General features: G+C 46.3%; 1 protein-coding gene across 1 annotated transcript; it reads right to left on the bottom strand.

The window, feature by feature from the left end:
- Positions 1 to 998: 998 nt before the first annotated feature.
- Positions 999 to 26,066, bottom strand: DUSP10 (dual specificity phosphatase 10). Its single transcript, XM_066568469.1, has 4 exons — positions 25,964 to 26,066; positions 23,608 to 24,453; positions 6,205 to 6,582; positions 999 to 3,228 (listed from the first exon to the last, which is right to left on the bottom strand). Exons 2-4 carry the CDS (start codon positions 24,407 to 24,409, stop codon positions 2,963 to 2,965), a joined length of 1,446 nt encoding a protein of 481 aa, XP_066424566.1. The 5' UTR covers positions 24,410 to 24,453; positions 25,964 to 26,066; the 3' UTR covers positions 999 to 2,962.
- Between the last annotated feature and the right edge of the window lie 405 nt (positions 26,067 to 26,471).

Here is a 26,471-nt window from a genome sequence, read left to right as displayed (position 1 = left end):
AAGGAATGGTCTGCACAAAGGAGGGGTTTGATCAGCCCACGTCCACTATCAACAAACCCACAGCAAACTCTACTCACTCACAGCCTTACACTGCCCTGCCCCATCATTTCCAAGACCATCACACTAGAGAATAAAATCAGGCACTGCTCCTCAGAGTGACAAGAACAGGCTGTCAGGGCTCCTGCACCAGAAACTCCAGCTCCACACCCATGCATGGAGCAGCAGCAGCCAAACTGCTGAGCCTGACTGAGGCAAACACATCAAATCCTCTGCTACCAGGAACTCACTCAAGGCTGCAAGAGCTACTCATTGGCTCAAATAAGAATTAAACACCAGTACTTACATGTCTACAAACTTCATCCTAATGCACTGAGCATGCAGTGACCAAGGCTGAACCAAAGAGAGGATGCTGTGAGTCGTGTTGGTGCAGCACAACCTTCCTCCCTGTCAAAGTGTTCGAACAAGAAAAGGACTACCATGGAAGATAACTTTGAATCAAGTCCTCCTTCCCTTCATGCTGGGTCCCAAATATGCAGCTTGCTTAACCTCTATGCAAATATGCAGCACCAGCTTACCTCTGGTGAATAACACAGTGTTTATAGCCACAAACAGGCTGCAAGGACCAACTTTTCAGCCAGCCTCCAGCCCTTCTACTTTTGGTTCTCTGGTAAGAAAGGTTTTCTAATCTCCTCCCTCCTTCCTAACCAGGGGCACCTGCAGCTCATGGAGAACAGCTGGAAGAGGTTGGGCCCAAACATGAGGAAAGGGGGGAGGGAGGGAAGAAAAGTAGCTTTGCTAAGGGACTTCCTTCCTTCCCAAAGCACAAAGGTTCCCAGCCAGCAAATGGCACCCTCTCTGTCCAGCCACACTCTCCCTTAGCTCCAGGAGCAGTCACAGTTCAAGAAGTTTTGCTTCCTGGGCAACTATCACTGCCAAGGATGTTTTCAACAAAAGGACCAATAATAATCATAGAAAAGAAAAAAAAATTAAAATTCAACTCCAGTAGAAAAATAATTTAATAAAGGAATAAGTTTCAAGAAAGTATCGGTATAGTAACAATATTTTAAGTAAAATGTCCACAAAAATATACATGTCTAATGTGACTATACATTAAGTTTTCCAACAGGTCCTGTTTTACACGTGGTTCAGTCCATGTAGGTTTTCATCTAGAAAAAGCCTTTACTGCTATCAGCCTTCCTGGGATAGATCAGTTTGCACAACAGAATCACATGAAAAATGTTTTTTTAACTCCTTTTAGGGTCATACAAATAAATTTTAGAGGTGGTAACAATCCAGAACAGATCAGGTCATACCATAGCATTAAAAAAAAAGTGAGTACAAACAAGGAAAGTGTAAGTCAGCTGCCCAAGGGACACAGGCAGAAACATTAGCCCTACAATACACACCACACAACACTGACACAGCTGGAAAAGGAGTGGCATGAAGGGAAGAAGGGCAAGAGGGAGGGGAAAATCCCAGGAGGACAATTCCCAGGAACTGTGGAACTGCTAAACAAGGGGGCTATAGAGAAGCCAGGGAAAAGAACATGTGACCAACATATGTCTAAAAACTGGACAATTTTGTAACATAGAAGACAAGCTAACTACAGGAATATGAAAAGGAATCAGTGGAGATTGTTTATTTCTTATTTTTCCAAATGGCTACTGAGCTGTAGAAATAACAGGTCTGTTCCAAAAAGCCCTTACCAATAGTGCTAATTCAGCTGAACCAGAAAGAAAAACCTGGTTATAGAGAGATGGAAGAGTACAGCAGAAAGTAAAGACAACATGTTCCACCAGCAGAGGACAGGAACACAACGCTGAAGGGGAGATGCCAAACAAGAGAGATCAATGTTGTCAATGGGAGAGGTACAATGCCACAAAAAAACAAACCAAAGGGAACAAAACAAAAACCCCATCCCATAGAAAGAAAATGGAAAATGGCTAAAGAAATAAAAGGACACACACTTTCCAAAAGATTTTTTGTTTTATAATCAAATTTCTTTTACATAGACAACTGAAACACACCAATATTTTGTGCGAAAAATATTTTTAAATAAACTTTGCTTGTTCTACATTTTTGTACATTCTGATATACATATGTAACAAGGTTTATGGCACTGTAACCAGGATCAAAATCATATAAAGGAAAGAAGTAATTGCTCTCATTTATCCTTTCTGAATCAAGCTGGCTGCTGTTGCACTATTAGACTTGAAAAATTATTATCTTATTATTAGTGGGCAGCCAACTCTTAATTGGTTTGAACACTCAAAACAAACCCCAAATTATTATTGCACAAGAAGCCAGTGAAGGCATATGGCATCGAATGATCGAAGTCCCTTGCTGTTAAAACCTAACACCCCAAAATAGAAAAATAGAACTGGAACATGAAACACACCAAATAAACTTTGTTTTCTTTTTTAGTTTGAGTCAGAAGTGTGAAAAGTGCCTTGCAGACTTTTAAGCTGCTCTGATTTCCTTTGCATCAGTGAGCATTTTGCACAGTCTTTGCAGAACGAAGGCCCTTCTGTTTCAGGGAGGTTTTTTTCTGCTTTGTTTTGGCTATTTGTGTTTTGTCTTCAACTTAGGTTTCTTCAGTCTATGAACCTGCACAGACTACTTAGCCATAAACTCTACAAGTAGCTGGAGAGGAGGGAAAAATAAAACTTAAAAGAAAAAAATCCCAACATTTCTTCTTCCTGTTGTTTTTATTTTAAAAAGTACTCTTTTTCTCTGAAGCCTCCCTGCTGTGACGGTGTCTGAGAAGGAAATCACAACAGCATCCCAAACCCAGCAAAGTTCTTGGATCTTTTAAAAACCTTTCCTTACAAAAAAAGGTTTTTATTCACAAAAAGTTTGCCACTAAACTCCCCTTTAAAAGCTAAAAAGAAAAACCCCACAACCACCCATCACTGCCCCAAATCAGGTGAAGAACACATTCCACCCCCTCGCAGCATGGCCGTCACACGACAGTCTCGACACCGATCAGCTTTGGTGTGAGGATTCGTGGGGTGACTCCATTGTTCAGGTCTTCTTCAAACTCCAGTAACTGCCCCATAAAGTTAAGGTTGGGGGAAATGATTGGTCGTTTTCCTTTGACAAATTTATAGGCATCTGTCATGGTCATGCGTGTGTGCTTCATTAGGTATGCAATAACGATGGTGGCAGATCGGGAGACACCAGCCTGGCAGTGGATGAGGAGACCTTTTCCACACTGATGAGCTTCCTCTGCAAACAAGACAGACAAAAGAAAGTAAGATTTCTGCCTGTTTGTAAATCAGAACAAGCTCAGTGCAATTAAGAGTAACTTAATGAGAAAAGTTCCTTGATTTGAACTTTTCACGGTGTCTCTTCCCCTCCAGCACATCTTCCCCCAAGGTTTCAGAGCTACTGAATGTGAAACCCCCAGTCCACTCTGACACTGAAAATCCTCACATCCATTCTCTTCCCTTTATTAGTGGAACCATGCATTGAGAGATGCTGCTTCACTGCCATGAGCATTTTGTGAGGAGGGCAAGGTCCATGATGAGGAATCTCAGGCTTCATTTCCACCTCAGTTGCAACACCACTGCATTATGTCAGCAGCTCAACCTCCCTGTTTTTCAGAGCAGGGAACCACTTCTAGAAACCAGATATTTTCAGATTCAATTCATAACAATACATGTGTTTCAATGCCCTGTCCTCTGAAGCTTTACAAAAGTACTCTTGAAATGAGCTTCAGTGGGTGTCTCTGCTGTGGTGTCTCTACAAAAGGAGGAGCTGGATATACACACACACCCCACCAAGATTCATCACTTACAGGGAGGGACCCTGGGCAGCATTTAGGGAGGACAGAGTCCTTCTAATCACATGCTAACATGACATGAGAGAGGACAGTCACTACCATACCATCCTCATCTGCCACAGCTTGCTGTTAAAACAGGAGATTGAACTTTCAGGAAGTCACACTTCCAACTACTTCTTTTATTTCAATCCACAGGAGGAACATGAATTTAGTTTGCAGGTTTTGGCACGAATCCAACCCCACCAAGAGTACAGTTCAACCCACCCCACATGTTCAACCTGTACTGTGAGAGCATAAATGAAGCCAACATCCCTCTAGACATTTTTGCCAGTTAGTATTTCAGAAAGCTGAAACTCTCTAATGCATTTTGCCACACATTCCCAGAGATGATTTCACTTCCTATGGCTTTAGTCTTAGCTAAACCTGGGGTTGGTTGTGGTTTTTTGAAGACATATTTAAAGAAACATAGGCCAACAATCCACAGTTTAAACATTTCCAAATCTTCTCAAATGCAATTTAAAGTTTACCCTGAGGAAGGGAAAGCTTTGGCCGGTTACTTCCCCAGCTGGTTAATTTGAGAGGGAAGAAAAACTCTCAATAGAGATATATTTGTTTATTAAAACAAAGACAGACCCTCAAGATGCAATTATTAAAAAGGAAGTAAAATGGGTTTTGAAAGGCTTTCTAAACCTTTCCAGAGCAAAGCTGCTTTCACTGCTCTTGGTAAACACTATCTTTCAGTGGTTTTGAGAACTCCAATCCTGCAATTCAAGGGGATGAGGGGAGCAGAAATCTCTCTCTTGTACCTCAGAAAGACCTGAATGGAGCTTCACAGTCTCTTCCTAAGCTTAGCCTATAATATCTCCTCATCTTGTTGAACTTGAAGTTTAAGGTTTTACTGAATTTCTTGATACAGCTGTTTTCCTAGAGGATCAAAGCAAGGTTTCCTTTTCTCTGCCTTTCACCCAAACAAGTGTTCACCTTCCCAGGCACACAGTAACCAGCAGCTTGGGAAGCTGACAGCACTACTGGTACTGCTGGGACTGGGTTAAGAAAACAAGGGAAAATTTGAGTTAGAGATCCTTCTTCACACTGTAGAAGACAAGCCCAAAGGCTCAGAATGCTAAGATTCACCTGAACTGCAGCATAAGCAGTGATTTCTCTATTCACTTCACTAAAGCAGTGTGGCTGCAGAGCATAGGCATCAGCACACTATGACCCCCTGCCAAGACACAGCCAGGCAAGGCTGAGGAGCCATCTGCTTCTGAGCTGCCAGCCCTGCCCGGCGCACAGCAGGGGTAGATGGGCTCACAGCAACCTGCTGAGCCTGGCCCTCCTCCCTGGTCCCACAGCTGGGGCCAAATCCTTGCTGAGCCTGAGTGCACCTGAGTGCAGAGCCAGCACAAAGGAGGGGAGGGAGGAACATGGCTCTGCACCTCCCTGCCATTATGGGGTCAGTCAAGGACCTACACTGTGCTGCACACACAAACACACATCTTTCTTTGTCTAGTACTCCTCCATCAAGCATGAAGTATTGGTAAAGGAATTAGCTCAGTCTCAGCACAAGAAAATAGAATTTTATGTCAGTGGTTCCCCTGGCATATTTCACATACTTGTGCTAGCGAAGCCTTTACTATGCCACAAAAGCAGTGTCAACAAAGACTTCTAGAGGGGCAAGGCAAGGTCTTCAAAAGCTTTCAGCACTACATGCTGAAGTCGTCTCTGACCAGCCCTGCTTGAAGTGGCCATCTGGCTTTAGCCTAGCTGAGCATGGCCCCAAACTTGGCTGAGGGCTGTGCTGTGTTGATTGTAACGAGGTCCAGAACAACGCTGCTGGGTCACTTCTTCAGCAATCTCCACAACAAGCGGCGTGTCTGTGGTGAACTCTCTCACACAGCCTACAGGGTTTAGAGGCTTATTAATGCAAGTTTTCATCACTATCTGCTCAACCACACATACACTCTGAAGCTACAAATCTAATGGTGGAACAAGCCAAGTGTGAAAGTTTGTCAGTTTTCTCATTAAGTTAGCAAAGACTGAGAGACCATTAAGAACAGTCACTATGAAAAACTTGCTGAAAGCCACTGTGTGGAAACTAGGAATTCAAAGGAATCAAAACAAGGGGATGACGGAAGTCTCAATTTTTTGGGGTTTCCTGAATTTAGAAGCCTGGAGGTAGGCGTTAATAGCACAGGATAAAATTTGTAACCTCGGGCTACTTAACCAGATGGGCCAGAGATGAGAAAGGACAGAAATATGAGGTGCTCAGCATTTCTGACAACCCAAACTAAAGGAAATATGGCCTTAACCAGCCTTCAGAGTTGCTGGCAAAGCATAAAGTTCACTCTAAATTGTTATAACGGGTAAAAATAATAACAATAAAAAAACAAACAGGAGTATTTCCAGGCAAGGGTAATTACCAATGAACTCAAAAGCCTCTTCAAAATACTGCCTGAGATTCTGCTTGTTGCTGTCAGTGGCTGGGAGCCGCTTGTAGTTGAACATGCCTTTCTCATAATGGTACAGGGGCAGGTGAGTGGTCACGTTGATGACGTAGCCAATGTTCATCCTCTGCATTTTCTCCAAGTCCTGAGCATCATGCTCGTTTCCGAGGAAAAGGAAAGGCAGGATGGGGGTGAGCTCAGCGTTCTCAATGTCTGGCGTGGTGGGGATGGACTGAGGTAGCACGGGGGGCACAGCGGAGGCACCACTCCCTCCTCCCCCCTCGGGGCACTCTTGCAGCTGGAGGGAGTTGTCACAGAGGTTTTCATGGTTCTGCTTGAAACCACTGAGTCCTCCTGGGAAGAGAGATCAAGCAGATACTTTGGTTAGATACCCCAAGATTCCTTCAGAGCACACAGTGGGGCCACAAGGACTGGAGCTGGTTCTACTGTCCCCACCACCACTGTAACAGTGCCACTGGGCTGTCGACAGCAAGGGTGGCATGATTCAGCAGCAGGCATTGTCCTCCCTCTGCGCAGTGGATGGTGCCAAGGAACAACAGGGCTCACAGACAAACATGCCTCTGTGCAACATCAGCCTGCTGAGGCTGCCTCACCTACCAGCCCACGTGACAAGGAAGGAGTTTCAAGAGAGAAACTTCACCAGAACTAAGGGCCAAGGGGCTATCAGCGCACTAGAGCAGAGCAGCAAGCCAGCTGGGACAGTCTTAGCTTTACCTGCCCTTTAGCAGGCCTGCAGGGCATCTCTCCACCCAAAAGCTCTGAGGGGGATGGGAGCAGCTCACCCCGGCATCGCTCCAGGGAACAGCATGTACCCATCTGTGCACCCAAACAAAAGAAAACCACTCCTTGTAACCTAACAGCAACTGAGGGGCTTGCTTAACATATGGCAAACAGCTCTCCTTTTGCTGCCCCAGCCACCTGAAAATATCTAGCAAGAGTTATTTTTAGGACATTAAAATGGATTGGGAAATGGATCTGAGGGGGGAGGGAGAAGTCAGTTTTTCAGTGAAGGAAGCTCATGCCTTCCCTGCTCTATTGCTGGCTTTTTCAATAACCATTTCCCTTCCCTTACTTTTTTCTTTTTTTTTTTTTTTCGAGGAGGGTGGCTTCACAGAGCTGGAGCAAGCAAAGTGGACCTTCTTTCTACACCTCATTCTGCACTGACATCAGCAGCAGGCTCCCCACCTGCCCAGTTTCCATGGCGATCCCATAAAGCACACAATGACATCAGCTGGCATGACATCAGCTCTTTGAGTGCAAACAATACAAGAACTACTACTTTGTTCAAGGCCTTTGGTAGGAGGCAGCAGCGTTCCTGGGAGTCACTGATGTAATGCTAACAGGTGGCTCCTCTGAAAGAAAAAGGCAGAAAGAGGAGAAACGCAGGGATGTGTTCCCCCCCACCTCACGCACGTTGCTGTTGAACCAGGATACTTGAAGTCATGCTCAGCATCAACATGAGCCAAGTGCTCAGGCTCAATTGCACTTAGTTAACTGTAGGCCAAAAAAAATCCAGGAGAGCAGAGAGCGAATCTGAAGTTACTAGAAAGAGCCCCACTAGCCAAAATAAATGCGGAATGTCACCCTCCCAATAATGTTATTTAAAAAGAAAAAAAATAAGAGAGAAGCTATTTGTCTTTTCCATGCTCTTTCACAGTGATCCAGTGAAAGTGTTAAAGTGAAGCAAAATATGCCCCCACTCAGGCTCTGGATCAGACACAGCAAAGGGTTTCAATGCCTACTGTTGAGGGCTGCAATTCAAATGTCCAATTCAAGTGTCTGTGACATGCTTAGGGTGGGACCCACCCAGGCCCATTTCAGTGCCCTGTGCTGTATTTCAAGGGCACAAGGCACCCAGACTAGTTACAACCATCTGAGCCCCTGTAATGAAAGTACCCTTTTCCACATCCAAACTTGTGTCCTTCACGCACTGCTAGTAACGTAATTTCCCTGAAATCCTTGAAATGCCTACAAAATGCAGAATATTTCCCCTGCCTCAAAAATGTGCTTGTCTTCAGCTATTTCTGCTCTTTATAGGACAGAGCAAACAGATTTGCCTTAAAGATCTCTATTCTGTAAATTGTTATAACAGGGGATCAGAAGAAGATCCCCTGAAGATCTAGAAAGAAGAGCAAGGACAAAAATTTGACCTCAACTGCACCACCTGGCCTCAACAGGGCTTGAAAAGTCTTCTCAGTCCACTCAAGAAAATAAACAAGATGATGGTCCCCAAGCTGAAGATGTTTGAAGTCTCATCTAAACCAACAGCCCCAGCCTACAGTCTAGGCTAAAGACTAAACCCTAACCTACATTCCCATCTTTCTGAATGGGCAAGCAATCCATTCAGCTTGAATATTGCTGTTTAAACAATAGCTACAGCATGCTGGGATTCCCAAGAAAACCCCTGAAAAAGTTTTTTTTTTAGTGACTCCAGAGCCAACGCTCATTTTCCACCTCTCCTGATGACTTTTGGGAATAAGCAGCCATAGCTGGAGGTAGAACCCCACTGGTTCATCACTCAGGTGGGGACACACTGATGGTGTGGCAGACATCATCTTGCTTCACCAGCTGCCTTGTAAGACACAGCAGAATATCAGGGCAAAGGATGGGAAGGGACCTCAAATACAACATACGGAAGATGCCCCAACAAGTGGAGTAGCCAGACATATAATACCTTCATTCACAATTTTTTACAGACATTTGCCAGTGTCACCATTCCCAATGTCAGTTCACATCCCCCTCTCTCCTTGTTCATCTCCTCATGTGAGAGGAGAGTTAAAAAGTAATTTCAAACAATATTTAAAGCAACTCTCAGAGCAAATGTTCCTGAAAGAACACATTACTGGGGAGAGGATTACTAACCTGCTCTGGCTCAGACATGTCAGCAAGGGAGGACTGGACAAGAACACTGGTACCCAGGAAATGATGCAGCAAGATGCAGTCATGGCATCAAGCTGAACTCTAATCGAAGAGCAGGAGCTTAGCTTGTATCTGTGCTGCCATATGAGTCATGCAGGTCCCAAAAAAGGACCCAGACACCTCCTGAGTGCTGCTCCATTCTCAACTCACATGATCCTTGCACAAACTGATTTATGAGGCACTAGAGTAATTTAAGTGGCACTCAAGCACATATAATGCTCAGGCTTTTCTTAAGTTTGAGACTACCTCCCAAAACAGGTCCAAGCAAAATTAATAATGATCAATCAGAAAGAGAGGGATGGATTTTCCACATGAAGGTAAATACAACATACAAAGTATTCAAATGCATCTGTATTCCCTTGGCAAGCTGCTGCTATTTCAGTTCATTTCAAGTCTTCATTTAGGGAGAGTAGAAAAGGTGGGAGAGAAGAGGCTGCTCCCACACCAGAGGCCAACACAAATCTCTTGCAAGCCTGGTCTAAGAGTTGATTCATTAGACTCAGTAAAGTGCAAGACACCACTGCTACTGACCACAACTCCAGATCACAAGGAAGCTCAAGGCATAGATGCAGAGACGCAACTTGGGGTTGTAACAAAAGCTGTTTTGTGATTCACCCTGCCCAAGCCTTTCCAAACCTGGGGAATGTAGGAAGCACTACAGAGGGCAGTAACAGCACCTGTGGCCGAGAAGCACAATTTAGCAGAAGTCTCTTACTAGCACAAAAGCTGCATTTTAAAAGCAGCTTTTCAGATACTGTTTGCAATATGGGAAAAGCCTTCATCATATAGAGACAACCTAAGTAGAGAGGCAACATAATATATCCACCAAGAAAGTCCATGGGAATGCATGGCAGTCTGCTGGAACCACAGCCACGGAGTATGGACTCAAGAGTGTAGCCACCTTCAGTGACAAACCAAAATGCCAGCAGGCAGATGAGCCAGTGATGGATGTCCATTTCAACACTGTCCTGCCTGCAGCCCATCTCTCCTGGCTTTAAACACTCCACAGAGCTTGTAATGACTAAAGCATGAGGAAGTATGCCCAGCCAGTGGGATGCAGCTGTGTGCTGCAGATGTGCTTGGGCACGGACAACATCCCAAGTGCCTTTGCTCTGTTCCAGAACGGCTGCTGGGCAGGTGTTCAGAGGGCTGAACATACCCAAACCGAAACAGAGATGGACATACAAGGACACTCAGCACTCTGGGGAACCCAAGGTATTTCTTCCATGAGGAAATCAATCAGTGAAGTAGAACCCTTGCTGGCAGATGGCCTCGTGTGGTATTTAGCAGAATACAACAGAACACCAAGGGCTCTTTGCTCACCACTGATGCAAGACCCAAGCTGCAGAACCATTCTGGCAGTTATAACTGTATGACATTTTCCAACATCCTGCCCTGCCAGAACAGTTAGTAAGTGACAACAGACTTTGAAGTGTCTGAGACCTCAAAAATTTTGGAGAAGTTTTAAGTCAGCACCTTACGTGCTCCAGCTATTCCCATTCATTTGTTCAAATTCTCTGCTGCCATCTGCCCATAAACATCTCACTTAATGCTCCTCAAACTCTCCCATCAGGCAGCACCCAAGAAGCAGCTGCACACAGATTTTCCAGCTCCAAAGCCACCCAGGACCCCAGGGCTCGCACCACCACTGCAAAACCAGGTGAGCAGCTGAACAGCAGCCAAAGCAGCTCTGAACAAATAAAAAAAGACAAGAATCATGGGTCTGGCATTAAATTCATGCTTAACACAGTGTCCGTCATTTGCCATCAGAAGAGGGCAAATACGATGCAAAACAAGCACAAAAGGTACAGCAAGAATGAGGCAGCCAGCTTTTTATGAGAGACTATGGCCTTGAAATAGCATCATCTTCAAAGAAATCCAGAGAAACAAATTTATAAAAGTGGCTGGTTGGGGATTTGTTTGTTTGAGGGGATTTTTTTCATTTGTTTGTACCACTGCAGCTTTTTAGTTTAGGGTTTTTGTTGTTTGTTGTTCGTTGTTCAAGAATATTGAGAATTTAAGTACAAGGAGTACAGTAACACCTGTACCTGGCCTCCTCCTCTGTCTCTCCTTCAGCCACCACTGCTGCTCTCTGGCTGCATGACTATATGCAAACTAGGATTTGAGTTCACAATATGCTTTGGCACATTTGCAATATGTTTCCTATCTGGAAACAGGCTCTTGCCCCAAAGTTAAGGAAGTAAATGACCTTGTTTCCAGTGGGAGAGCTTAGAGAGAGGCAGCTACAGGCAAATACCCGCACCACAAAGCAACACCTTTGCATTACCTCATCGGTGTGGATATACTTTGTTCTGAGTGTGGCAGGTACTGGGTGTTCCCGCTCGCACTGCAAACAGGAACATACTTTTATACATGACAGACTGCAGATGTGGGAGCCATATTTAGACTACGCACGTGGTCTTAGGAGACAACCAGACCTTTTATATGGTTTTCAAAGCCGTCCAGGCAGATTTCTGGATCTGCTCATCCTTGATTACAATACCACAAAGCTATCTCGGAAAAAAAAGGGGGGAAAAAAAAAAAGCAATGCACACACAAGCACAAGAAGAACAGAAATCCCAGGACATTGGGAAGTATCAGCGAAAGAGATGTTCAATCTGTAAATTCTCCTCCTCTCGTGTTGCTGGGCTCTTGTGGAGTGCACAGCAGAGAATCTGGTGATACCACAGTTCTGGTCACACAAGCTTCAGTCGCTCAGTAGTGAAGCCAAGCTTTAAAACACCCACTCAGCATGTGCCCTGTCAGTACCATCACAGCAAACCCTGCAGCTGTGTTTGAGTGAATTTAGGGCTGAAATTTCACAGGGAGCATTTGGGGTGCAGGACAGAGACACTCAGACAATTGGTGTGTATCTGTTTAAGACAATGCTTTGAATTTGTGCAATACAGCCTGTTCCTTTAAACCTGTGACCTCATTTATTTACATTACTGCAGAAAAGCACTGCCAGAAGCAACAGCTGATGACAGTCTCATGTATTTTTCCACTAAGACAACAATTAAACTGCTCCTGTGTTATTAATGAACAGATGACTTTGTGTCAAGTTGATTCAAAGCACAGGATGCCTCAAGGTTAAGCAAACGTGACTCCAGCATGTAAAAATAGAAGTTAGGTACTGTCCAGATGCTTCACCCACCAAGTGCTCTCCTCCTTCCTCAGCCTCCTGAGCAGGAGGGCCCAGGTCTCACAGCTACCCCCTACCATGCTGCCCACCAGTGTCTAGAGGTCCTGCTGCAGGGTGGCGCACTGGTGCTGAGCCACCACCACTGCAATGCCACCATGCGGGCTGCTCCTGTACCATGGGCCTTCTACCAAGGCAGATGCTGCTGTACAGGTTGAAGCAGAATTCTGCCATTATAGGCCCAATCCACTCCTAGGATATGGACAACAACCTAGACCATCTCTTCATGCCACCAACACAGCTATGGCTGCAGGTGTAGGTCTGCTGAGCACCAAGGAAACTGTCAGGGAGGGGATGGAGGCACTGGGGTTGCATCCATCATGCACAGGACCTAAGGCCACCTTGCTATAGAAGATGCAGCCATAACACTTGCTCACAGATGTTGCTGGAGTGATTTTAGCCATAACAAAGATGGTTCCTGGTGTGTCCTGGGGATTATGCTCTATCCATCCTGAGGCACTGAAAGAAGGGATGCTCAGATCTCAGAACAACACAAGACACACACTTTCCTTGCCCAAGCAGGGCTCTGCTTCCCAAACTTCTTCTAGAGGAACAGGGCCAATCCAAGCAGATCACTGTAGGAGTGTTCCTACTCTTCAAGCAGATGGCCATCTCCTCACCACAGCTACAGCTGAGCAGTTCTCAAGGCTTGCCCTCACTTGCTGCAGCAACTTTGACATGGCTGGAAATACTGTATTTGCCCACACAGCAGGAAGGACAACTCCCTTATATCCACAGGGGTGGGGACCTATTGGACCACACTCAGCCAGGTGACATTAGTGAACTGCTCACCTGCCTGTGGGATGTTCCAAGGAAACCCTGCCATGGGGCTTTCCCTGTCACCCACACAGCATTCAGCAACAGCTGTGCTGCAAAAGATTAAGCTTTGAGCAAACATAAAAAAGTAAAACTAAACAGCACACACAAAGAACAGCTTCCACCTCGATACACTCAATCTAATCTAGTCTCTCCCTTGAACTGAGCTGCCAACAGCACTTCAAAAAAAAGGCAAAACTTCACATTCCAAAGAACTTGCAAGGTCAGTTTTTTTCCACGTGGGAACTATCCCGAGAGGTCAGTTTGTACACAAATTCTGGCCTAGAGGAGTCACAAGGACATCCTTGACACAATGGCTTTGAGGTCCCTTTAGAAGTCAAGAGTGCAACGCTGGATAAAGACGAAAGGTTTCCCCTCAGCATCAAGGGACATGCACACATGTCCCTTGCATGTTATTTCTAATTTGCATGTTATTTCTAATTTTATCTCACTATGGTTCACACCCCTCGTCACAGCACATCCTCTCTCACTGGCTTTTGAGGTCCCTGGCCTCATCCACTTTTATTTTTTTCCTCTGACACCAGGCACAGCAAAGCTGGCTCTCCCAGGGTCACATCCTGGGGAGGCAGGTGAGAAGTCATCCAAAACCCCATTCCCTGCCAGACTGTACCAGAATTGCTGGCTCTGTCCAGCTCCATTCTCGTCTCCTCCCATTCCGCCACCACCCATTTTCAACCACACCATCACTCCCCAGGAGCCTCCCACACCTCAACACATGACTTGCTTTTTTCCACCATCAGCTTTCACCTCGTCACTTTTCCTCTTCTCATGACTACTAGATCATCTAAATCCATTCGAATTAGAAAAAACAATCTTTCTTCCTTGACCTGCCACTAGAAAACCTTTCTTGGATTTCAGTTTAACTCTTCTTTATACTTTTTTGTGTCTTAAATTTAGGGTTTTTTCTCAGACCCTGAACACCCAAGCAAACTCACATATCCCATCCCTTTACCTGTCAGCTTTTCCAAGAGATGCTACTAACCTTTGGGCTCATCAGCCTGTCCAGAAGCCACCCTGAATAATTTGGGACCCCCTCTCTGTACTCAAGACAGTGGTTCCAGCTTGTAACTGGAAATCTGCCCTATGTTATGGGAGTGCTGATTCTGCTTATTTCAAAACAAAAACTCAAGTATTCACAGGAAAATAAGCTAGCATTCTTCAAACCACTGTGTTATCCTTGGGGAGTGGTCAGGAAGGTGAAAGAGGAGAAGGCCTGCTCTGAATTTTGGTACAAGGACTAAACTATACAAGAATGTAAATAGGAATAAGGCAAGAAACCCCACAACCAAAACACGCTATGGTGACGACTCTGCAGCCACCATGGAGGAGTGGACGTACCCTCCCTGGAGGGCAAGCGTTTATAGCAGAAACTCAAAATTAGTCACATTACAACTTCTCATGGCAAAAGTATGTGTTCCCATGGGGATGCAGGCTAACATGAAGTCCAATTAAATAATCACTGGAAATGTCAGCATAAACCCTGAAGGAATACATACTTCTACTGTGAAATGCTCCCACTGGAAATCATATTAACAAAAAGGTCATCAAGAAATGCTAAAGCTATGTACAAAAGAGGCAGGAGAAGTAAGAGAGGAGGGAACAGAAACTATTTTAATGCAATACAATACCACAAATGGTTTTATATTGACAAAGAGCTATGGGTCTGTTTTCCCAGACAGAGGTAGAGCTGAGCAGATTTGCCCAAAACAGCAAGTTTCATTTGTTTTCTAATCTATTACCAGTTCCCTCCCTGGCCATCACCATATGCATCTCTCAAGCAAGTGGCCCGGAAAGAGCCAGCACAGGAGCAGGATGCGGGCAGCTGTGGCTCAGCACGTCTGAGGAGGTAGAAGGGTCCCAGCACTGTGTCAGACATGCGTAATCCTGGATGCGTAGGAGTAGACCTTTCTGTTTAATCTGAGCATTTTAGAGAACACTGACATTTTCATGCTTCAGCCACCCATTTATTCTTTTTCCCCTTTTAAGAGCAACCTCTCCAGGACAGTTTCTTTCTAAAGAGAGGGCAGGCTGCTTTGTTTCTCCTGAGAATAACACAGGCTCTTTTCCAGTCTAAGCCACAGCTCCTCTACATCAGAAACATCAGCACCATGCACATTAATATGAAAGGAAAACAGGGTGCTGATATAGCACACTCTCATTTGGGAGTACCATCCATTCCTGATGAATTTAAACTCTTTTTAGACTGAAAAGTTTCTACCCTTTTATCTAGAAATAACAGTATCTGGCTCTGATTTGACATTTTCTAGCAAGGTATTCCAAAACACATGAAGGAAAAACAAGGAAAGCAAAGGATGGTTTCTTGACATATCTCAGTGCCACAGAGTCCAAATTAAAAGCAGCATACTACTGGAACTAGCATGGTGTATGCTAGCCCCCACTTTGATAAAAGCTTCAGGGCCAGCTCTGCTGGCACATACATCCCAGTCTAAATGGTCAAGGAACCAAGGCTAGCCCCCAAAAACCCCACAGGCAAAGAGAAAGTTGACCAAGATTGCATCCATATTCTTCAGACTCAAGGCAAGAAGGAAGCAGGGAGAGGGGGAAGAGAAAAAGACATATTAACAGAATCCAGAGCTAAACAGCAGTAAAACAAGGAATATTTCCAGCTAGATGAAAATCAACCCTTGTGTCCAAATAAAATAAGTCACTGTCTCCACTAATATTTCCCAGGAAACATAAGAACTGTGTTGTCCCTCAACAGAGATGATGCTCTGCCTTCCTGGACTAACACCTATGAATAATTTCATTGTAAACAATCAGAGTGGTTCTGTACCTAAAATATGCCAGCAAATTTTAAGCAGCAGCAAAAGTCTTATTTTTAGCTCTCATCCACTGTACAGACAGATTCCCATTACCTTAACAGAAATAAGAATAATTAAGAGCCCAGCATCAACATAGTGCAGGTCAACTGCTCCAACAGCAGCTTTTGCTTTAAAGCATTAGTGTTCAACTGCTTACATAAGGCTTAATATCACACTTTGGCATAATGAACTGGAGACAACCAATTTGACTGGTATGACAGAAGCTTGCAAGTTTTCTTCTATTTTCTTTAAGCCATTGTAAGAAAAAAAAATATATGATAATTCATGTGTGGACAAAGAGTAACATTTGTTCTTTTTATTACCTTTAATTAGAAGCAGCTCTTCTCTGTTGCAGTGAATCAAGTGGGAATTTATCCAGGCAGGCTGTAGACTTTTTAAAGCTAGGGCATAGTAAAAGAGTTGGAAACAAATGTGTTCACATCTCTATTATTATTCTCTTAATTTATATTTTCCAATTTACTCCTTCAAAGCCCTGATCTTGTAAGCACGGTGTTGCATGCACACAAAGCAGCACTTAACCCTGGCAGGAGCAGTGGTTCCCAAACCCTCCCACCCAGTAGGAGCATTCCTGTCCTCCAGCAGCAGGGAATGACAGATTTACAGTTCCCTCCTGACCCCACCATGCCCAGACCCTCCAGTGGGGACAGCCCAATGCAGAAGCTCCCACTGCAGGTGCTGTGGGTGGATGTAGCTGAGCTAGACAAAGGGTGGCATTGCTCCAGGCAGCAGCAATCAGAAGCTCATTCTTTCAGGTCAGAGGAACTAGGTGGCACCTAGACCTACAAGGTCCCAGCTGCTCCCTGCAGACTGGCCAGTTTAGGTCTCTCTGCACACATTCTCCTGGGACAGGCTCACTGAAACCAAGTGCCAGGAGATCAGAAGCTTGTGCCCCTTCCTGATCTCGCTCTTTTTACTGGGAGCAGAGCATTCCTTTGTAAAAGGAGGCAATTCCCTCACCCAAGCAGAGAAACACATGAAGATGAACCTCTATTTTTAAAAAAAAAAAATACCTGGAGGCAAATCAGAGCCTAAAATTTGCAAAATTATGTGCAAAAATGCACAAGGGAAGAGGATGCTCCTAAATCCATCTCCCACTCTCTGCAGCAGGTAGCTGTGTTCTCCCAGGGCACCACTGTGACTGTGGATGGAGCCAGGATCAAACACACTTAACACCAATGGCAACAAGAGAGATAAGCTCTGTATAACAAATGGTGCAAAGGGCATTAAAAAAAAACAAAAAAAACCAAAAAAAACCAAAGCAACCAACCAACCAAAAAACCCACAACAAAAGAAAACAAAAAAACCACATCCAAATCAGATGAAAATAACTTCTCTACACCTCATGGCAAGTTTGTCGTGTTGGCTTAATCAGAGCTCCCCTGGCCACAAGACTGCCCTGCTATCTAGGCCCAGATTTATACCTCTAGTCTAGTTCCTCCCTTTTTGTACCACATGGTGGACAGACTTGCTTCTCCATCTCTTCCCCTTTCCTTCCAGCCCCCAAAATGCTGCTCCAGAACTAGGTCAGAGACCACCTCTGGGTAGGACACAGGTCCATGGGGAATCAAAATCTTTCTAAGCAGCAGAGGACACACCAAAAACAACCTTCAGAGTGCTCCCAAATGTGAGGCTGCCTTCACCATAGACATTAATTGAAGCAAAGAGCTTCCTGTACTAAAAAGTCACAAGATGTTTAAATGAAATGAAACAACAAACCCCCCAAGCTTCACTACTGAACCACAGAGCATTTATCAATACACTGTGCAGAGACCATGAGCACCCCTGAACTTTCCAGCTGCAAAAACACATCCCCTGAATCCCTCGTGCCTCCTGCCCACAGCAGTCCCAGTTCTGCCTCATCACAGAGTGTCCTGAGTGGCATTGCCAGGACTGGTGGCCAAACCCAAGAGCGCTAGTGCACATTTCAGCTTTCCCACAACCCTCAACACTCAATGGATCAAGAGGAGGTGAAAAGCCTGCCAGAGGAAGCTGAAGCAAATGCAATGTTCAAGACAGCACCTTGATCCAATCTCCTCTCAACCGGGCTCTTTGCTGCCTTTACTTTTCCATGAGGCAGGGAAAGGTGATATCCATGATATATACACTGCTCTGCTTTAAGCCCCAGCTTACCAAACGCCTTTATGATAACAACAAATTAACTTTTACAGTACAGAGGTGTTTAAAAAACTGCTACACACTGATTCAGGTGAGAACTTAGACTCAAAGCTTCAGAAAAACAGCTGCTCACAGTAATTCAGGTCAGCCTTGTGACTTCTGTAGCCAGCACTCTCCCAAGCCCACCAGGGACTTCCCAACAAGGCCAAAGCACCACACAAATCTCGTCTCACACACAGAGGGACAAGGCATTAGGTTATCTTCAGATTACCATAATCTATTTATTTAAATAGCATGACTTGACAGCCCTGCAAGCTGATGGTGAATATTTGAGAGGTGTTTCCCTCCTGACTAGCTGGCGAAATTGCAAAGCAGGGAAACGTTGAGATGTCTGCATGCTGCTTATATTTATAGCATTTCTTCACTTCTGAGTTGTTTGCATAAATAAAAAGCCCTAAATATAATGGGGCTTTTCACAGAGTAAAAAGTCATAGCCTAAAGACAAGGGATGGGTCCCCTCTTCAAATGCATCATAAAGCCAAGGCAATCTCACTAAAAACCTCTGTGCTCATAAGTGTAGTGAAAACTTTGGCTGCTGCTTTGGAAGCAAATCACACATGTACAGGTCTAAAAAACATTTTTTTAAATAGCCCAGCTGTATTAGTTAAGATCCAGACACCACTCAAACCTCAAACACAGCTACCCTTCCATTCTGAGCCTCTCCAAAAGGTTCTGTTCACCTCAAGAACAAAAAGCCAGAAGACAGACGAGCACACCATCCTAGAGAGATTTCAGTCGAGGAAATTTTCTGGCAGGGCAAGGGTAAGGTCAGCACATGAGGCATTCAGCTAATTATAATCCAACATCTACCTACCAGGAACATCATAGGGAATGCTACCCCAGTTTACACAGAACTGGATTTTTCTTTACAAGCATCAGAGAGGTTTGCCTAATGTAACATTTTGGTTCTTAATTCCAAGGGCATAAGAAACTGGGGAGCAAAAACTAGGGGGGGAATCTCCTTTCTATTCCTCCCTTTCCAAGGCACTGTCATTGCTCTCTTTCCAAGGACAGTTAAAATGTGATAGGCACCATGCAAGCCAGCACAGCAAACTCTCAGATGCCATAATCTCAGAGAAAAAGCCACATTTACCATTACTGTTGAATAGGCAAAATGTAGAGGTAACTCTCCTCTGCAGAAGTATACCCTCAAAATATGTCAAAGACCCTGGTCTCCAGCCACACCATCATCCCAATTTATCTATATGCAAAAGGTAATGACACATACAAACAATTTTCTAGTGTGATGGCAAAGAATATTATTTATTCCAGTAGAAAAATACTTTAAGCACCAGCAATCAGAGCCTGAACACTGAAGGTGAAATCTCAACCTGACAGAGCTAGCAGAAGCTTTTCCCCCAGTGAATGATAGGGCCAGCTCTCCTCTGCCGCACAGAGGGAACACATTTTATTTTTAAATGTTAAGTGACTCGTGTGAAATGTCCTGTGTTTTTAAAACTACACATTTCCCTATTACAACCATGACCTAATACTTATTCAGTGGAGATCTCTGGTGGAAATAAGTGCCAGGCACATGTTTTGTTGGTCAGCTGGATTTGTTGACCATTACATCAAGTTTTACTTTCAAATACATTTGCGCAGTGTAATCCAATTAGGGTTTAAAGCAACACTGACAGTGCTAAATTCTATAATTAATCAAAGTAATAATTAAGGTATTTGTACAAGTGACCAGGTCAGGTATTCCAAAGGCAGCTGATCACAGTATTTACATGAACGTAGGAGAATATAAAGCAAATAATTATTCCTTTTGTAAGGAATAATTACTTGCTTACAAAGTCCCTTTGTAGTTGTTTCAACTTTGCTGATATGTGACTCTAGTGTGGTAAGAGATCTGAAACTATTCTTAGACCATGGCAGAAAGCATGAAGTGGTTTCTTGGCAGGTCTTACACTCCCCACTATAATGAGAGCAAGTCACTTCATTTATTTCCCCGTCAGATGAGCAGAGAGAAGACTGAAAGGCAGAGCATAAATAAGTCCTCAGACTGTGAACAAAAACAAAAAAACAACCAGGTTTTGTGGAGGAACCAGCTGGTTCCTCCCCATCTCCTTTGCAGAAGTCCAGCCATGAGTTTACAGCATATAGTGGGAATTAAAAGAAAAGCCAAATCATATTTTTCACCTCTCCTTTTAAATTCCTTGAAGTCAAACACAGCAGCCCTTACAAACTACACGCAAGACTTAAGCAGGTTCACAAGGCTCCTGCTGCTGGGTCTTGAGGGAAAAGGAAGAACAGCAGGATGGAGACAATGCCACTGGACCCTGGTCAGGGAGACAAAGGCAACTCCTCTTGTGTTAAAAGCTGCCAAGATGTGCTGGCATAGATGCTTCAATTTTTCATTTTATTTTCCTTTGTAGAGTGAATTTAGCTTGTGAAAAAAAAAAAAAAAAAAAAAAAGCTGAACTCCAAGCCTAAATGTTTCAGTCATGGAAAACTAGTACTTTTCATCTGAATGCAAATGTATTTCCCACTTTCCATTTTGAGGTCCTAGTAGCAATCTTAAGCACACCAGCTCCCAAGACTCAAGGAAACTTTTGCTATGAGCTGAGGTGCTCAGGGAAGGCAGTGATGCCTCACTGTTGGGTTTGCAGGACGGAAAGGGGTACAGCCCTACCAAGGAGGGCCAGGGCTGCTGACCCAGCCTGGGGTCACAGCACCATGTTCTTCCCCTCTCCAAATTCAGCTTTGACATTGGCCTCAAGCAGAAGGGACATCGGGCTCATTTAACTGCCCCCAACTCCATTCCAATGCTAAGAAAAAAAGAACTAAATTAAAAAAAAAAAAAGCATCGACAAAAAGCAAGGCCTTTAGTTTTCAGCAAACATGGAATAACATGGTCATGGGGTGTTGGGGGAAATATGATTTCTTCCTATTTTGTTTATAAACAGACTGAGCAGCAGCTTTAGCCAGGACAGCTCAGGCTGCTACTGCCCGTATAGCAGGACTACAAAATACAGGATCCTTATGGGTTTATTTTTTGTAAAAATAGACGATTAATGCCTGTCTCAAGTGTTGCTGTGCCTCGTGGCAAAAGAAATAAGCAAATCTTTCTTAAGAGCTTAAATCAAAATTATGCATGTGTTACATTTATGACCAAAAAATGTTAAAGGAAGTAGCAAGAAGAGGAATGGATAGAAAGGGAGGAACTGAAGTCTTAAAATCTTCCATGCCACAGCGTACATGAAACCCTCTCTTGTCACATCGCTAGTTTATACATTGGTCTGCTACATTAAAAATAAACGACACCATGTCTTTTTAACTCGTGCCTCATAAGGCACACTATACATACATTTATCTGTAGATCATGGCCCGGCCTTGGAAAGGTTTCTGTGCTGCTTAAAAAGCCTGGGGCACCTCAAAGCCGCTCGCCGGCGGGGCCAGGCAGAGCTGTAACCCAAGCCCCGGCTCGGCGATGGGACCGAGCCCGCGACGTGCCAGCGTGCCCCGAGAGCGGCAGCGGGGCCGCGGGCTGACAGGCAACACCAAACATGGAGAAGGTGGCACCGCATCGGGGGGACGGGAACTTGGACAGCCCGGCTAGCAACCAGTGTTTGCAAAAACAACACGGGGGATCAGATGGGCCAGCAATAAATTAGGGCCGGGCAGTGGAGAGAGAGAGAGAAATCACTAAAAGTAACAGACCCAGGCAAAGAGGGCTCCCCGGCCACCCCCAGTTTCGTTTTAGCGCCTGAACACAAGGATGGGGATACGCCAGCTCCAGGGCGGCTGAAGCACGACGGAAAAAACGCTATCTGTCAAGTGAAACTAAATAACGAGCGCTTCCAGTGCCACGCCCCCAGCTCGGAAAGTTACCCGTAGCCTTCCTAAATGCTGCTTTATCCCATGCTCAACTCCATCTGACCCCAGCTGGAGCACCACTTCAAGGAATGGGAGTGGAGTTACGGTGATGGCCCAGCAGCTCAGCGCTGCCCAATTACTGCTCTGCAGCTTCATCTCAGCCATGATCTCATTCCAGGTACTGAAGAAGTACTATGAGAGGTTCAGAGAAGGTGCAGTATTTTCAGAGAAACACAGAGAACACCTTCAGCACTCCACTTTTCTAAAGATAGGAAGGCTTGCAGACTACAACCACATACCCAGCTGCAAAGGCTGTACAACAGAAGGATTACCACCAGAAAGGCACAACTCCAGTGGCAGCCTCGCTCTGCCAAGCGCCTCATTGATGACCCCAGAGACTCCAGAAAAGCATGCTGGGATCCTGTAGCAAGTATCAAAACAAGCCCAGCATGACCACACTCTTACCAGGAGCAAGGGGACAGTTCAGCAATTTCAAGCTTCCCCAAGACACACAGAGGAGTATCTCACAGGACCCCTAGATCCTACAAAGCCATGAAACTCAGCTGAGGAAAAGGGATAAAGTACCAGCCCACTCCATTCTCCTGCCACACTGTGCAGGTTGGAAGTAGCAAGCTGCACAGAAAAATTAAGCAAATTAAATACATACAGTATGAGCTAAGCAGCAAATCCTTCCATAGTTTCCCCCTGCCACAGCCAGTCTCTGCCAACCATACCTCCGAATGGCATAAGCACCCAGGGGAAAGGAAATTTAATCTAGAGGACAGCATTGTTATAAATAGGATCTCGAGAATAAAGTGAAGTGTCCTTGGATGATGCCTTAATTGGTGGGGCTCATCTCCACCAGAGCATTAAGGGATAAACCAAATTCCATATTAAAACAGGAGCCTTTACAGGAAAGCCATATACATAAATAAGCACTCATACACAGAAACACACCACTTTCAGATCACTCTTTAAACAAATAATTTCCCCCTGTCCATTATTCTGACCCCGTATCACCAAAACTGGGCTTGATTGCTCAAGTTGTGCTGACTGGTCCATGATACAATGCCTCAGACCAAGTGACTTCCCTTATCTTTCCTCCCCCCTCCTTCTACTCTCCCACTGTCCATCTCCAGCGCCTATGAGTCCAGTTTTACATGGACTAAAATAAGGCTGCTAAGTAAAGGTCAGTCTGACAAACTAAAAGGGAAGTATCCCCTCCTGGACCTCTGCTCCTTGAGCTATAAATACTCAGAATAAGCACTGGGGGAAATTCTTTGTTTGCACAGACAGACACCAGGAAGCACATTTCCTCCTCCTTGCACTTCTCACCCCTCCTGCTACTCAAGGACAACATCCAGAGAAAAGCAAGCACCTCTCTGCTACCAGCACCATGATTTGTCCATGGAAGGCATTTGCTTTGCCACTGGTGACTTGAGACATCCAGGCCTTCCCAGAGATAAACAGATGCTTTCAAGGTGCAACCATCAGCAAGGCTAACAGCAGAGAGTACACACTGCAAAGCAAACCAACACACTGTGTCTGGGCAATGAGGAGGATTACCTTTTAGGACTAAGGGCTCCTTGCCTTCTCGCTTGAGTGACTCCAGCACTATGTGGAGTGGCTGGGAAGGCATCACCCTGCTTGGCTCATTGGTATTCTCATCATAAACTACAATTTCTTTGGAAAAGATTCTCTTGAAGGAGTCCTTGCCTTCCCGGCAGGAGATCAAGTCCAAGACTGTGATCTTGCCCTGCTGGAGCCTTCTCCGGCTGATCTTGTCAGAACAGTTAATGTGGACAGCCCCTTGAATGTGGCTCTTATTATACTCCATGAAGGGCCTGCAGTCAATGATGACAGGACCTTGGTTCTGTTGGTGGCTCTTGCTGCATTTGGTCATCTTCTTGGCCAGATCATTGGGGTAGATGATTTTGATGCTGGCGAGTTGCTTGGTGCTGCCCGAGACAGGGCTCCCCACTCCGCCCAGCGGGCTCAGGCTGCCGGCGTTCTCATTGCTGTTGACCATTTGGTTGGTAGGGCAGGCGGGGGAGGCTCCGGTGTGGGTGCTGCCGGTGCTCGCTTGAGTTTGGGCCTGAGTGTCCTTGTCGTAAGTTGCCACAGTGCAGCAACTGGCACTGCTGCATCCACAACTCAGAGAGCGTGCAGAGCCGTTGGATGAGGGCATATACGTGAGATTAGCAGTCTTTAGGGACACGACAACTCCGCCGAGCAGACTGGAGTGGCTCTCACCAGCAGAAGAAGCAGATTCAAGGAAGCTGGAGTCTAAACACAGGTTGAGATCCTGAGGTCTCACTGGCCTCGAAAGTGCCACTACTACCCTGTCGTCTAAAGGAGATGGAGGCATGAGGAGGCTGAGCACTAGCAAGCTAAGAAGAACTCAAGATCACCCTGAAAAAGAAAAAGCAGAAGGGAAAGGTGATGAAAACAGATCATGAAATCACATAAACCGAGAGATCCAGCAACTTATTTTGCCGACACTCATTACCCCTACACCCCTTCTGACAGTTACCAGTTCACAGTAAAAAGCCTTTTCAGTGCTGCAGGGAATACTTCAGCTATCTGCATGTGCGCCCATAGCACGCAGAATCCACACGAGCAGCTTGGACTGTGCAGGAGAAGGCATTTAGCTACATGCAGACGGTACTGAGCTATTCCGAAACCCCAGGCTGCAAAGCTCACCACTGATAACGACAGAGGCACATTCCCTTATCCCGTTGCTCACTGAAAAGGAAGCAACTACTGGGCTGAGTCCACTACAGGGAGAAACGCATAAGAGCTGAATAGCTGAATGTGTCAGAGGTGATATGCAACTTTTCCAGCATGCTGGAATAAAATTAGCCTGTGAATAAATTTTCTGAGACAGTTACAAACTTGAACACATAAGGCTAAACAAAAAAATACCCAATAGAAAACAAAAAAATTAGCTTCTGGAGATCCTTATAAGCATGCACCTTGCACTTCCCTCCCCCTGTTAGAGGTGAATCCAATCCCAGTTAAGCCCTTAGCTCCAGGCTCGGGAAGTCGGCTGTTCTCCAGCAGTCCGTGAGGTAAATTCCCGCTCCCCACCACACTTCACAGCTTCTTCAAAGAGTGGTCCCCTCCGCCCCAGGCAAGGTCACTGCCTTCCCCACCTTTGCCTTCCCATTTGCTAAGACGCAGCACACAGGATTTGAATCCCCCCGTTTCTACTCGGCAGACAACGAAGACGACAGGAACAAAATACCCAAAGCCAGCCCTGACAGTGCGTCACCTTCACCAGCAACTTCGGGAGCAGCCGCAGCTCCCTCTGAAAAACCCATCCCAGCACCAACTTCACCAACTCCACCAAGACCCCGGAGCGGGGCGAGCACTCGCAGCTCCCGTTTGCCTCCCCGGCCGGCTCTGCACCGGGCCGGCTAGGAGATGTCCATCCCGAATAAGGGATGGCCGGGGGGCACTGCCACCTCCAGCAGCCACCGCTCTACGTAGCAAACCCGCGGGTACCTCCGGAGCGCGGAAAGGTGCCGCGACCCGCCCGCCCGGGCACGGGGGAGGTGCCGCGGCTGGGCAGAGCGGGGCCAGCGGCGGCTCGCTCGAGAGGCTTTCCCAGCCCGTTCTTTTCCCAACCCTCCCCTCGCCCTATTTTAGGATAACACCTAGAATAAGGGCGCCCCGAGCGCATTCGCCTGACGCAGTTAAAATTGTTTAATAAACGAGGGAGACAAACCAGTTACCCAAGTGAGGGGAGACAACGAAAAGAGCCCAGGAGCAGAGAGAAGCTAAAGTTTTGCCCCCGATCGCAGGGAGCCGGGGCTACCGCCAATCGCGCGGCGGGCCGGGCCGGCGCTCCCCGCCACCGCAGCCCTGGCGCGGGCTCCCGCAGCCGCAGCCCCCGCTCCGCACCGTGCGCCGCACTCACCGGCGCGTCGCGCTCCGTCCCGGTGCGCAGAAGTGGCGGCGGCCGCCGCGGGAGGAGCCGCTGGTGCCGGTGCGTGTCGCGCCCGCTGCCCCGCGCGCCGCCCGCCCCGGACTCCGCGCGCCGCCCGCACCATCCTCGTTACTTTCTCTTTTGCTACCGCGTAAATGTACGGCCCGGCGGGGGCGGGGCCGGCGCCGACGGGCGGCCGAGCCGACCAATCGAAGCGCGGGGGCCGGCCCGGAGGTGGGGCGGTGACGTCATTGGTAGCCAATGGGGAGGGCGCGGCGCCGGCCCCGAGCCCCGGGGCAGCCGCCTCTGCCCGCGGTCCCGCGGCAGCGCCCCCGCAGGACGGGGAGCGTCCGGGAGCGCCCCGCGTTCGGCCGTGGCCGTGGCCGTGGCCGTGGCCGTGGCCGTGGCCGTGGCCGCGGCCGCGGCCCACGGGAATGGGGCAGCGGCACCAGCCACGGAGGCCAGGAGAGCATCATCCCCGCTCCCGGAGTGCGGCGGC

Source organism: Molothrus aeneus, chromosome 33 (genome assembly GCF_037042795.1).
Source record: "Molothrus aeneus isolate 106 chromosome 33, BPBGC_Maene_1.0, whole genome shotgun sequence".
Lineage (NCBI taxonomy): Eukaryota > Metazoa > Chordata > Aves > Passeriformes > Icteridae > Molothrus > Molothrus aeneus.
The sequence above is the reverse complement of the archived record's forward strand: the minus strand, read 5'-3'. Positions and strand labels throughout refer to the sequence as shown.